This window comes from Sturnus vulgaris, chromosome W, assembly GCF_052056855.1.
Source record: "Sturnus vulgaris isolate bStuVul1 chromosome W, bStuVul1.hap1, whole genome shotgun sequence".
In the NCBI taxonomy this organism is placed as follows: Eukaryota; Metazoa; Chordata; class Aves; order Passeriformes; family Sturnidae; genus Sturnus; species Sturnus vulgaris.
The window spans coordinates 66355488-66369724 of NC_142282.1; the positions used below are offsets into that span (position 1 = coordinate 66355488).

Here is a 14237-nt window from a genome sequence, read left to right on the forward strand (position 1 = left end):
ACTTTACTTGAGCAAGTGACAATACTCACACATCTTGTAAAATCAGGGCTTTAAGGAAGCAGCTTCTGCACCTAGATTTTAACATGTGTGTTATAAATGAAGTTTTAACAAGATAGGTGGTGGGTTTTCTGGTTTTGTTTTAAATCTTAACTTTCACTAATTTTGTCATTGATTTTACTTTGATCAGAGTTCATTGGGAATTGCTGCAGAGATTAGCAGAAATGACTAAAGCACTCAAAACATTACAGCATTTAGTTTTCTTGTCTCAAACTTCTGTCAAAGCCTCAGAACCAAGAAATGAAAAAAATCCTTACATTTTAGTGCTATGTTATGGTATTCCAGTTTATTAGTATGTTTAATATAATCTATGAACAGTGGTGGAATTTTTAGCGACTCATACGATAGATTCTTATAGTGAACCATCAGTGCTATTCTGTGAAAATGCTGTATGAAGTACACTAACTGTATTGAGAACAGATATTGTAAATTATCTGCATGACTAATATAAGATGTAGCTGATAGTAATTTCTCTGTAAGCTTCCTCAGTCATCAGTGATAATGTACCTAGGCCAGATGCAACACTTTTATAGCAGGAATTCCAGAGTTGTAGCTTCTCCAAAGAAGCTCTTTAAGCAGCATTCCTATGGTGCTTACATTCAGAACTTTAAAATTGCCAGATTTTCTTAGTTTTAGAACTGGACAATGTAGTAAATGCTGCAAATGAATTCCCTTTTCAGGCTGAAAAATGCTTCTCCAGAAGATGTGGAATATTATAACTGCCAGCAGGAACTTACAGATGATCTACATAAACAGTATCAAATAGTGGAGAGGATAATTGGTACGTGACAAACTTCCAGATAGAAAACAGTGTTGAGAATATTACAAGTTTATTGCTTGCATGTTGAATTTATAATTAAGAAATTTAGGTTATTAATATCCCTAGCAGCTTAAGGCAAAACCAAATATTTGATGAAAATTTATCATACTGTCTTTGCTGTGAAACTAGTTCATGTTTTCTTATCACCTAAAATGAGTGCTTTTTTAAAATACAGAAAGAAAATACTGATCTGGTATCTCTGATGCGTTTCTGCAGCTCATTCAAATCAGAAATCAGCAGCTGGTTATCCAGATTACTATTGCAAATGGCAAGGTCTGCCTTACTCAGAGTGTAGCTGGGAAGATGGTGCTCTCATTGCCAAAAAATTTCAGACATGTATTGATGAGTATTTTAGCAGAAACCAATCCAAGACTACTCCATTTAAGGACTGCAAGGTGAGTGTGTAATTTCAATGGATTTATACAGCTGCAATAATTTTTTTAAAAACTGATCTATTTTATGCATTCAAAAATACATATTATCAAATATTTTTGAATGCTGTCCAGAACAGTAATAGTGATAGCTGTATTTATATATGTAGGAAATATTACTATTAAGAATAGACTTTGATATCCCTGCCCATGGCAGGGAGATTGGAACTAGATGTTCTTTAAGGTCCCTTCAAATCAAACCCATTCTATGATTCTATATTTACTCCTACTTATTTTATTTTATTTCAAATATAGAATTGTTACTTTATTTGTTTTAAAAGTAACCTTTGTGAATGAGTTCTTGTCACTTTTGTTGTGGAATTTAGATCAGCAAACTAATTTTAGCTTGCAAATGGGTGGATATTGTTATATGGCCTAGATGTTTGCCATGAATAAAGACTAGACTTGGTGACCAAACAGAATCCTGCTGCTTCTTTGTTTCTATAAGAAGATATTTTGGTAACTTCACTTAGTAGTAGGACTGATGCTCAATTTGCTTTTGACAGATTCTAAAACAGAGGCCGAGGTTTGTTGCACTAAAGAAACAACCATCTTATATTGGAGGACATGAAGGTTTAGAGTTAAGAGATTATCAGTTAAATGGACTGAACTGGCTTGCCCACTCATGGTGCAAGTAAGTAGTCTTAAATTAGTCTTGATGGTTTTAACTTGAAAGCATTTATAAATTCTGTTTGTTTGTTTGTTTGTTTGTTTGTTTTTTAGAGGGAATAGTTGTATTCTTGCAGATGAAATGGGTCTGGGTAAAACAATACAAACTATTTCTTTTCTGAACTACCTGTTTCATGAACATCAACTGTATGGGCCTTTCTTGCTAGTCGTGCCACTTTCTACCTTGACATCTTGGCAAAGAGAGATTCAAACTTGGGCTCCTCAGATGAATGCTGTGGTTTACTTAGGAGATATAACTAGCAGAAATATGGTGAGTATTTCTTTGTATCATTGGAAATATTAATGATAAATAAGACTCACTTCAAGTTCCTGTCTTATGCTAATCTCCAATATTTTGATTCGAAATGAGCAAATAATTATTTGAAACATTGCATATGGTTAAAATGCAAATTAAAAGCATAAATTTTGATCTGATAGGAATGAATGTGAAAAATTTCATTCTTGCTTAATAATAAAAAGGATTAAAAATGCAACCTTACATTTGAAAATAAATTGTCTTTTGTCATGCGATTATTTAGGTGCATAAAATAAATATTTAAGCCAAACAGACATAATTTGTTTTCTGAAAGGAAGAATATAAGGAACCTTATCCATTAAAGTTTAAAAACAAACAAAAAACCCAAACAAAAACCCATAACACACAAAGAAATACACAAAAAAACCCCCAACCAAACAAAAGCTAACAACACCCCACCACCACTGTTTAATAACTTTAAGAAAAAAACTTCGCATGTTATGTTCCTTTTTCATGATCAGATTCTTGTATGTCACTTAACATCTATATTGCTATAGTACCTGAAGTCATCCTGATCAATAAGACCATTTTTCTCTAGCTTATAGTTTGCTTGATTCTTCTTGTAGATAAGAACTCATGAATGGATGCATCCACAGACCAAGCGATTAAAATTTAATATACTTCTAACAACTTATGAAATTTTGCTGAAGGATAAGGTAATGACGCTTCTTCAGGGAGATACAAATAATTTGTACAATGTAAAATTCCTTTTGAGTTGGCACATATTTGGGTACTGGGCTGTTAAATGGATGGGAGAGTATGACAGATTTACTCTTGGAAGTATGAAGGTTATTTTCTTTAAGCACTTTTAGATTTTATGTATCTGTGGTTAGACTTTCTGCTCCCTCCCTTAACCCACATATCAAGTGGGTAAAACTTATTTTTCTTCAGTTTGCTTGTGCTTCACATTGTTACCAAAAATCCGTAAAAATAAAACTCCTTAACACCAATGTATCATGAAGAAGCAGACATTCTTTATTTGGCTGAATGCATGAGGGGATATCTCCTCTGAAATACATGCTAAGTACAGGAAACTTCCTGTTTATATGCTATAGTTTACATATATATTCATAGGTTTTCCCAGAAGAAAGAGACATATGATAATCATTTCCCCAAATTCTAACATATGAACATGTTTATGCATGTGTTCTGTTCTGGGGCTCTCTGTCATATCTGACTGCCTGGTGAACTAGTAAAAGTTGGCACAACTGGGCTGGTTGCTTTCCAGCTCTTCTTCCTATAGAATAAGCATTGTGTGGTTCCATAGGCCGATTTTTTTTGAAGAATAAGCATTATATTAACCCACCAGCTGCAAACAATTCTTAATCTGGCAACAACATTGCTCTAGTAATTTCTTTGCATCTCAAAATCTCTACATTCCTGTTAGTCATCCAAGAACTGGAAAAACAAACCAGTCCATAGCTCCAAAGCCCTCTGATTCACAACTCTGAAATCTCGTGTTTTTTCTTTATATTTGTGTGTGCAGTATTACATATATTTATATTACTACTCTCTTCATGATGGTAGCATATAAAGTTGTTATTAATCCTAACAGCATATGATAATTATAAAAAACTTCTGCTTGCTGACTTTCTGTTCAATTTTTTTATACATGCTGAAAAGAAGAGAGTCAATAGTGGATTTTTGTTGGGGGTTTTTTGTCAATTGAAAATTTATAGATCAGCTTTTTGTCTTCTTCCTTACCCCAAGTATAAACTTGGTTTATACGTTCTTTTTAATCTTGGGATGCCTGCATAGCCTTTTGTTGAATCTAGCAAACATAAAACCCCTAATTAATACTAAAAACATATAGGTGTCCTTTTTATTAAAATAAAAGGAGTGATGGTGTATATATAACCTCATGTAAAATGTCAGACATTGCATAATATATTAACTTGTATAATGTCTTCCCCTCCCCCCAATTTCTTGAAGTCATTCCTTGGTGGTCTGAATTGGGTATTTATAGGAGTTGATGAAGCTCATCGTTTAAAAAATGATGATTCCCTTCTGTACAAGACTTTAATAGACTTTAAGTCTAATCATCGTCTTCTTATTACTGGAACCCCTCTGCAAAACTCCCTTAAAGAGCTTTGGTCTTTGCTGCACTTCATCATGCCAGAAAAGTAAGGAATGTGATGGGGGGGTTTGTTGGTGTTGAGGGGTTTTTTGGTTTTTTTTGGTTTCTTTTGTGGTCAAGTTTCTTATGGTCAAGTATTGTAGTGATTGAAGACTCAAAGAATTTCATTGTGAAATAGTTTTAATATTTTTTATAAAATGGATGCACGTATTTTTCATGCTGCTCTGGATAAATTGTTTTGGTATCAGCTGTCACTTTATCTGTTTTGGCAGTTCAGAAAAAGGATGGATTGATATATGGCTCAGAACCTTGAAAACATGCTTCATCTTAATTTAAAAGGAAAATCATATGAATTTGCTATAGGGAAATAGAATGGAGCTGAGGATGTCATCTTTTCTGTGTTAGTACCATGAATGAAAACCACAATGCCCAACATCCAGTAATTCATTCAGGCACGTGGTGTGATTCTTGGGGTAGTCCTGTGCAAGGCCAGGAGTTGGACTTTGATGATCTTTGTGGGTTTCTTCCAACTGAGGACATTCCATGATTCTATGATTCAGGCAGCCAGTTTGGCCTTATGATTTGCATAGAATAGGTTTACTATGCTGACATTATTCTATACTGACCTTTGTTTATATTTGGAATAAATAAGAGAACATCTTCCTTTCAAATATCTTGTAAATACAAAACATTGTAGCTCCAATTAATTTCGGTGCTATGCATTGCATTGACTTCTTCAGAACCTTACGAACAAAGCCACTAAGTTTGTTGTCTGGCACCTATTCTTCATTTGATCACAAAGTGCATTCTCTTAGTCTGTTAGCACATATCAGAGGATAATCACATTTCAGCTAGTCCATACAAGCTGCAAAAAGTATGTGGTCCATTCTCTTGCACTTCCTCTTGCTATACAACTACTTTTTCATGCTGCTCTTGAGAAATATAATTGAATTTCTATATCCTTCTACCTGTGTTTCCATGCAGAAAAGTAAAATGTGTTTTCACTGAAGAAATTAAAATTCAGGAGTTAATTTTGAATTTTCATTCTGCAAAAGTTTGTTAATTTCCATTCTCCTATTTGCAGACAAAATATTTGGAATTTTTTGTGAGATGCAAACTCAGAAACTTATTTAATAAAACAGATGAGAGTAGTGAAGACGTCCATTTGTGTTTGTGTACATGGTATATTTATGGTCTTTGTGTGTCTGTGTTCATGGTATGTCATTATTTTACCTTTATTCTTTCTATGTTGAAGGTTTTCTTCCTGGGAAGATTTTGAAGACGAGCATGGCAAAGGGAGAGAGTTCGGTTATGCAAGTCTTCACAAAGAACTTGAACCATTTTTACTCAGAAGAGTTAAAAAAGATGTAGAAAAGTCTTTACCTGCTAAGGTTGAACAAATTTTGAGGATGGAAATGAGTGCATTGCAGAAGCAATATTACAAGTAAGTAATGACACTTTTTAATTCCTGCTATTTTAATGACATCTCTGTATAAAAATTACTAAAGTGTAATAGTTTTCATAATGCAATTTTAACTGATATTTTGAGAGCTTACATCCTTCATATTTCCATAAATGGTTAGAAATTACTTCCATTGTGCACATTCTGTATCATAGGTGGATTTTAACCAGGAATTATAAAGCCCTGAGTAAAGGTTCAAAAGGCAGTACCTCGGGCTTTTTGAACATTATGATGGAACTCAAGAAGTGCTGTAACCATTGCTACCTAATTAAACCACCAGATGATAATGAATTCTATAATAAACAGGAAGCCTTACAGGTAATACCTTTTTTTAAAAAAAATTTTGAGTGATTTTACATCTCTAATATGCATGCAATAATTTTATAGTGTTCTGTCAATTTATTTGTTCTTATTAAATTATGTTAAGAAAGACCGAGTTCTCTATCAAATGTCCATCCTGGGTTTTACAGGTAAGTGACTTGATTACCTTTCTGTTTGTTTCTTAACTGGAACTGAATAAAAGAGAGATCAATACTAAATAAAATATCCTTGGCTTGAATTATGATCAAAATAAAAAGGAAATAGTTTGAAATAGTCTGCATTTTCAAACTAAATAAACTGAAGACCTATTTTAAGCCCAGAATAAAATAAAGCAGTTAAATAAACAGATAAATTGAATATAAATGCAAATGTATGTGACTGGCAGTGGTATACCAACAATCCATGTGAAAGCAGAAAGTAATCTGCTGAATCTCTTTAAGCTTAGTCTAGTTGTTTTGTTGTTATAAATGAAAGCAATTATAGCATCACTACCAAAGATGGTCTGTGATTGTGTTGTGGGTTTATAGTTTGGGTTTTTGTAAAGGTTAACTAATCTTTGTACTAAAACTGTTGAAAACCACAGCAACAAATAAAAAGACTGTTATAATTGATGCAGTTTATAACACCATAAATGTTTTGAAAGATCAAGGGTTTTTTTCTGTAAACTTTGAAGTTTATAATGTAGAAACTTTCCCAAAACTACTTGATTGAAATCATAAGTTGTCACTGCATAAGCTACTTTATATTATAAAATGCTTCTCAAAGCTAAAGGATGTTTGCAACTTGGCATACTCTAACTACTTAAATTTATAATTAATCTCATTAGAACCATTCAGCCATTATTGCTAATAATTGCATACTTGTAACAATTATTTCCTTGGCTCATCTGAATAAGCTTTGTTAGCTCTAATTATGAATGATACATCCTTCTCATTTCTGGCATAAAGAATAAAAGCACCCAACTCCCAATTTTTTTATTCCCCAAAATTCTATTTTGAGCCTCTTCAGCTAGAGGCCTAATGATTTCAACATTAAATTCAGCATGCCACCTGAGTTTCTGTTCTAATTGTTTCAACTGGAGCTGAGAAGGTTGAACATTGTAACCCAGCTAAAGCATGTTGACTTCTATTAACAGAATTCCTCTCACATGTATCTTGCCAGAAAAACTTGAATGATTAGGCAATGTTTAAAAACACTTAGAGGATCAAGTAGCAATGTTCAAAAGACAGAAAGTGAGGAATAAGTAGTGCTAAGATAGTCAGGTAGTCTCATTGTTTATTTGGTGGAAGAGAATTTGAGTCTACACTGTAACTGCTCTAACTCATAGCACGGTATATTTTCTTAACATTTTAATGAAATGTTAAGATGCTGTTTTATGAGCTGGAGCTGAGAAATGCATTTATTTGAAAAACATGCTAGTCAGTACCCCTGCTGATTTCAGTTAGAACACTTAAAGCTTTTATAATGAGTTTTTACAAGATCAGGACTGACTAAATGCTTATACAGCTTTCATGTTCAGTTAATGAATGTCTACCATCTGCAGTGTATGTTAGTGTTGAGGCGAACTTACTTTGTGATACACGCTTTCTTGTCTTGTAGCATTTAATACGTAGCAGTGGAAAACTAATCCTTCTTGACAAGCTACTGATTCGTCTACGAGAACGTGGCAACAGAGTACTGATTTTCTCTCAGATGGTGAGGATGCTAGACATCCTAGCAGAGTATTTGAAGTATCGTCAGTTTCCCTTTCAGGTAAGAATTTTGTTGGTAGTAGTCAAGAAGCCTTGATTTTAGCCATTTTATCTTTTGAAATGTGTCCTTTTTGTAGAAAGATTTATGAAAGTTTAATTTTTCTGTACAGTAAAAGACTAGCAATTGCTATATGCCTAATAGTATTTTGAAATTAAACTGATTAATTGGAAATGTTACATTATTCTTATTCCCTCCCCCCAATTGGTTTGGCAATTGAGAATTCAAGTTGCTCTGGATAGACTATAGTAGGAGTTCCTTTTTAACTGTATCATTCAATCTCTTTAGAGACTTGATGGATCAATAAAAGGGGAATTGAGGAAACAAGCCTTGGATCATTTTAATGCAGAAGGCTCAGAGGTATGGTATAAGTGGGTGGTTGTTGTTTTTTTAATCTACTCAGCTTTATTTTTTTTTCTTCTAGGAAATATAACAAATGTTGCACAAAAACTGAAGAAAGAATAAAGTAAGGGATGTATTAGGTGTAAATTCCATTGCTGCTGCAAAGACTACAAGGTTTACAACATATGCAACAAAAAAAAAATGCCCAAAACCAACCAACCATTAACCAACAAAAAAAAACTTTAAAAAGCTAACAGGAGGTTCAATAGGAAACACAGAATTTATGAAAATGGTGTTTATAACTAATATAACTACATAATTATATTTTTAGATTTTTGTCAATGCTCTTTAACAAAGTAATTTTAAGTGCTGTTTAGAAACTGAAGAATTTGTTGTGTAGGACTTAATCCTTCAGTTTTTATCAGAGCACTGAACTTTAACACAAGTTTTTGATATCAAATACCTACTTAAGCAATGGGCAGAATTAAGTTGTGTATATCCTTGCATAAAGAAAAAATATCTTGAATAGCTTTAAATCTGGCTTCTGTTATCTTCATTTTTTGCCTCTTATTTTCTTGTTGTGGAAGAAACTGAAGAACTGATTTCTAACCATTGTTTGTGTACCACTTAAGATTCCTGGTTTATTTAGGTTTCCTAATATGGAAGCCATTCCATACCTTTGATAATCTTAGGTCTTTTGTCCTATACTGACAGGGTTTTTCAGTAATATAAGCATAGCATTTGTCAGTGTCTTGGTTTAATTTGAATTTCTCTGCCAATGCACCAATAATGCTATAGTTTTGATTTGCCAAATTAAATATACTCATATTCTGTTGTGAGACAGAACCAGGAACAAAAGCAAGGCAGGCTTAAAACTTAAAGAGGGTATAAAAACCTTTATTAACTATACAAAGAAAGAGGAAAAAAACAAATTCAGAATAAGATTTTCAGACCACTCCCTCCTCCCCTCTCCCAACCTTCGTAAGAACAAAACAAACATATAAAAACTACTTCAGTCAGTTCCCAACTTAAATAGGACTTTTCACTTCACTTCAGAGAGAGAAGTTTCCTCTTGTCAGGCCATAGGAACTTTTCCACAAGGAGGGAAAAAAACAGTTCTCTCGTGGCTTCGCTTTCATGATTCGCATCTGCCTGGGAAAACTTGCAAGTCGTGAAGCTCCTCCCATCTTCACAGCTTTCCCAAAGTTGTGCTTATGGGACATGTTAAAATCATGGGATATTTACTTTTAAGAATGAACTGTTCCAAAACAAAAATTCTCTTCATCTCTCTTTCTCTCTATTCGTGCTTCATCTCCAGAAGCAGAGATCCCCTTTTCTCCTCGGGGCGGAGGATTCTCAACACAGATGCTTTTGGTCAACAATCTATCAAATGGAACACTCCAACCCTCCCCATGTCTTTTTCCATGGTTTATAGGAATATTCAGTGCAATATCAGTTCATCCCTACAACTTACAAAAGGATTTTCAGCCAACCTTCATAGCATCTTCTCATACTCCTTCCATCTAAAGAAACTTAGCTCTTCTATTCTTTTTCCCTCTAACTCAGGGGAGGATTGAAAGTCTGCAAGTCTTATTTGAGCATTAAAAGAGTTAAAATCTCACACGGGGAATACAAGGCTGTGCCAATGCTGGAGCTGTGCCAGGATCTCAAAACACTCTGGCCGTGCTGCAAGGGGCTGGCCCAAGCTAGAAATGGCAGCAGCCGTGCTGGAAAGGGGGAGGAAGGGGAACAGCTAGGACCTCAATCAGCCTCCCTGGGTCTCAACTACAGCACCCACTGTTGATGGCCACCCCTCCTCCCTGCCGGGACATGCCAGCTCCCCAGACAGGGGGGCCCGGCCCTGCCCCCCTGCCAGACCCATAGGCCTGCAGTGGAGCCAAGCCTGGGCCCTGTTACCTGCACTGCTGCCAGAAGAGAAAAAGAGCTTTTTTCCAGGTTACTTCCTTCAAAGTGTGTTTTCACTGAGCGAACTAACTTTCTTCAATTGGTTTCTCAGGCTGTCAATAACCAACCCAGCCTCCAATTGGTCCCATCAACTCACAGAGGAAGTTCTCATGGAGAGAAACCTCTGTGATTCTGCCCTCCTCCAGGTGTAACCAGCACGGTCAGTTGCTGCTGAACTTATGTTTCTGCTATGGTTGAGGAGGAAGGACTTAATTTCATAACATGAACTTCAGATATTTTTAAAATGTAGGAATTAGTTCTGTTTTAAATTTCTAGTACAGACATATTTGCCTTTTTCTGGAATCCTTGTAGTTGTATAGTTTTTAAAATGAAGAAGGATCCAAATTTCACACTATATTCGAGAATGAAGGCAAACTATGGACTTGTGCAGCAATGAAATTGTTACCTGTTTTATTCTTTATTTCTTTCCCAATAATAAATCTCATGCCTTTTTTCTTTTTTTTTTTTTTTTTTGCTAATACTGAGCTAAAGTATTCATGGAAATATTTACAACTCCAAGGACTCATTCCTTAGCAGTAATCGCCTCTCTTAGCTTTGACTTTACTTAAAACTCAAATTTATTTCCTATTTATCTTTAGTTTCATATGGTTTTTATTGCCTTTCTCATAAGATCCTCCTGTAGTCCCTTGTAGTTGTCCCTGAATAACTCCATATCATCTGCAAACTTTGTCACCTCATTACTCATTTTCATATTCTTTATGAATATGTTGAAGAGCTTTGACCTCAGCAGTACACTTTAGTTTTCTTTACAAAAAACAGATGGACTCGGGCACACATGAGGCTTTAACAATAAGGGGTGGTGGAGTATTTTTTGGCAGTGTTTTGCTTGGTTTTTTTCTCCCCAATTGGCTTTTGTTCATCTTCTAGAGTGCTGCTTCCTTTAAACCATGGAGAAGCTGATACCTGTTTGCAAGAGAAGTTGATATCAGTTTGCTTTATACAAGGTCTGGCTGGACTGGAGTTAATTGTCTTCATAGCAGCTCATATGGTGCTGTTTTAGATTTGTGATGAAAACGATGCTAATAACATACCAGTGTGCTAGCTCTTGCTGAACATTGTTTACATAGTATCAAGGCCACCTCTATTTCTCACTCTGCTCTTCCAGTGAATAGATTGGGTGGTGCACAAGAGGTTGGGAGGGCACATAACCAGGCAGATGCCCTGAACTAACTAGAGATATTCCATGCCATATAGCATCATGCTCAGCAATAAAAAAATTAGAGGAAGGGATTTAGGGAGATTAGCCATCTTTTGCTTGGGAATTGGCTGGGCATCAGTCCTGCCTATGGGAAGGTGATGAGAGATTGCATTTGCATCACTTGTTCTGTTTTGTTTTCTTTCTCTCTTTTTCTACTTCTCCTTTGCTTATTAAACAAATTTTATCTTGACCCTCAAGTTTCCCTGCTTTTAGTCTTCCTTTCTTCTTCCCCTGTCCCACTGGGGGTGTGGGCAAGAAGTGATTGTGTGGCTGTGTGGTGCTTAACTGCCTATAAAAAATGCTAGCTGGTCTAAAGAAAACAGTGGACTGATACTTGAAGATGAAGGTGATCACCTGACTAATAGAGATGAAGAAAAAGTAGAGGAATTCAATGTGGTTTTAGCTTTAGTCTTTAATAATACTTATAGACCTTAGGCTGCCTGGTCCACTGAGTTAGAGGACCATGAGTGTGGAAACAGTGACTTTCCATTTGTGGACACTGAAATTGTGAGGGACCAGCTGTATCAGCTGAATGTTCATCAGTCCACAGGACCTGATGAGATTCATCCCAGAGTACTAAATGAGCTAGAGGATGTTACAGCAGGACCTCTCTTGATCATCTACCAAAGGTCTTAGGAGCCTGGGGAGGTCCCTGCTGACTGGAAGCTAGACAATGATATTCCAATTTACAAAAATGGCATGAGAGAAGACCCAAGAAACTACAGATGTGTTGTTAGTCTAGCCTCAGTACCTGGAAAAAATATGGAGATTATACTGGGTGCTATTGAAAGGCATTTAAAGAGCAATGCAGTCATCAGGCACAGTCAATGTGGGTTCACAAAGGGAAAGTCCTGTTTAACTAATTTGATATCTTTCTATGACAAATGTCACTTGTCTAGTGGATGAAAGGAAGGCAGTGGATGTTGTTTTTCGTGATTTTAGTAAGGCCATTGATACTGTCCCTCACAGTGTCCTTCTGGACAAGTTGTCCAATTGGGATGAGCAGGTTCACGGTGTGCTGGGTGAAGAACTGATTCAAGGGCAGAGCTCAAAGGTTTGTAGTGAATGGAGCTACATCTGCCTGGTGACTATTCACTAGTGGTATTCCTCAGGATTCAATTCTAAAGCCAGTCAGTCCTGTTCAATATTTTTATCAATGATCTGGATGCAGGAGTTGAATGCACCATTAGCAAGTTTGCTGTTGATACCAAACTGAGAGGGGCTGTTGACTCTCTTGAGGGACAATAGGCCTTGCAGAAGGATCTAGATAGGTTAAAGCACCAGGCAACCATCAGTGGCATGAAATTTAACAAGTCCAAGTGCCAGATCCTGTACCTGGGACAGTCATGCTGGGCACAAGTATAGATTGGGAGAGGAGTGGCTGGAGACCAGCCCTGCAGAAAGGGATCTGGGAGTGCTGGTCAGCAGCAGGCTCAGTATAAGTCAGCAGTGAGCCCTGGCAGCCAAGAGGGGAAACCCCATCCGGGGGGGCATCAAACACAGTAGAACCAGGTGGTCAAAAGAGGCGATGATCACTGTATTCAGTGCTGGTGTGGCCTCACCTTGAGTACTGTGTGCAGTTGTGGGCCCCACAACTTAGGAAGGATGTGAAAGTCCTTGAATGCATCCAGAGAAGGGCAACCAAGCTGGTAAAAGGGCTGGAAGGAATGTCCTGTGAGGAGCAACTGAGGACACTGGGTTTGTCTAGTTTGGAGTAAAGGAAGCTGAGGGGTAACCTCATGGCTCTCTACAGCTTCCTGGGGAGGAGAAGTGGAGAGGGAGGTGCTGAGCTCTTCTCCCTGGCATCCAGTGACAGGATGCATGGGAGTGGTTCAAACCTGGACAGGAGAGGTTCAAACTTGACAGTAGGAAGCATTTGTTTACTGAGAGGATGGTCAGAGACTGGAACAGGCTTCCTAGAGAGGTGATGGATGCCCCAAGTCTGTCAGTGTTCAAGAGGCATTTGGACATTTGGACAATGCCCTTAATAACATTCTTTAACTTTTGGTCAGCCCTGAAGTGGTCAGGCAGTGTGACTGGATCATCATTGTCAGTCTCTTCCAACTGAAATAGTCTAGTCTATTCAAATAGCAATCCACTGGCTCTAGACATGACAAACAACTTCTTGTATTACAAGTCTAATAAATGTTTATGATATGCTTAAAGAAATATATGAGTTCATAGTCTGCTCCACAGAGCATATAAAGAAGTGTCATATTGGTTCTTTGAGGTATATTATAGCTAATATATATAAAGATATTTCTTCTTTTATAATTTCAGGACTTCTGCTTTTTGCTGTCTACTAGAGCTGGAGGATTAGGTATAAACTTAGCATCTGCTGACACTGTAGTTATATTTGATTCTGATTGGAATCCACAGAATGATCTGCAGGCGCAGGCTAGAGCTCATAGGATTGGACAGAAGAAACAGGTACATGTGCTTGTCTTTTAAGTACCAATCCTGAAGGAGGAATTCATTATATTAGCCGTAAGCTGTCTGACCCATCACAGTTCTCATGTATTTTGAGAATAACTAATACTTGCTAAAAATATCTAAAAAGGTTAATGTTCATGATTTGCCTTTTAAATGTTTGGGTTTTATTTAATCTCCCTATACAGAGAGATAGCACAGCAGTTGTAGTATATGGATGGGTAGAAGAGTTGCGGACTTGTCCCACGTTCATTGGCATTGTATCATTCTAGAAAGTAACTGCTGTACTTCAGGCACATCCATTTTACTTTGTTTAATACTTTGTAGTTCTCTTTGGGTTTCTTTCTTGAAGAATACTTCAAGTAGTACTCAGACATAA

The 14237-nt window shown here is 36.4% G+C and overlaps 1 protein-coding gene across 10 annotated transcripts in view; it reads left to right on the top strand.

Annotated features, from left to right (window-relative positions):
* LOC148220354 (ATP-dependent chromatin remodeler CHD1-like) overlaps window positions 1-14237 on the top strand; it is a 98544-nt gene that overhangs the window by 51540 nt on the left and 32767 nt on the right. For all 10 annotated transcript variants that reach the window (XM_088155464.1, XM_088155462.1, XM_088155461.1 and 7 more), the window contains 11 exons: window positions 738-838; window positions 1094-1272; window positions 1815-1942; window positions 2032-2248; window positions 2860-2949; window positions 4226-4416; window positions 5626-5814; window positions 5988-6150; window positions 7753-7905; window positions 8191-8262; window positions 13709-13858. In XM_088155464.1, coding sequence (XP_088011590.1) covers window positions 738-838; window positions 1094-1272; window positions 1815-1942; window positions 2032-2248; window positions 2860-2949; window positions 4226-4416; window positions 5626-5814; window positions 5988-6150; window positions 7753-7905; window positions 8191-8262; window positions 13709-13858 — 1633 coding nt within the window. The remainder of the gene's footprint in view (window positions 1-737; window positions 839-1093; window positions 1273-1814; window positions 1943-2031; window positions 2249-2859; window positions 2950-4225; window positions 4417-5625; window positions 5815-5987; window positions 6151-7752; window positions 7906-8190; window positions 8263-13708; window positions 13859-14237) is intronic.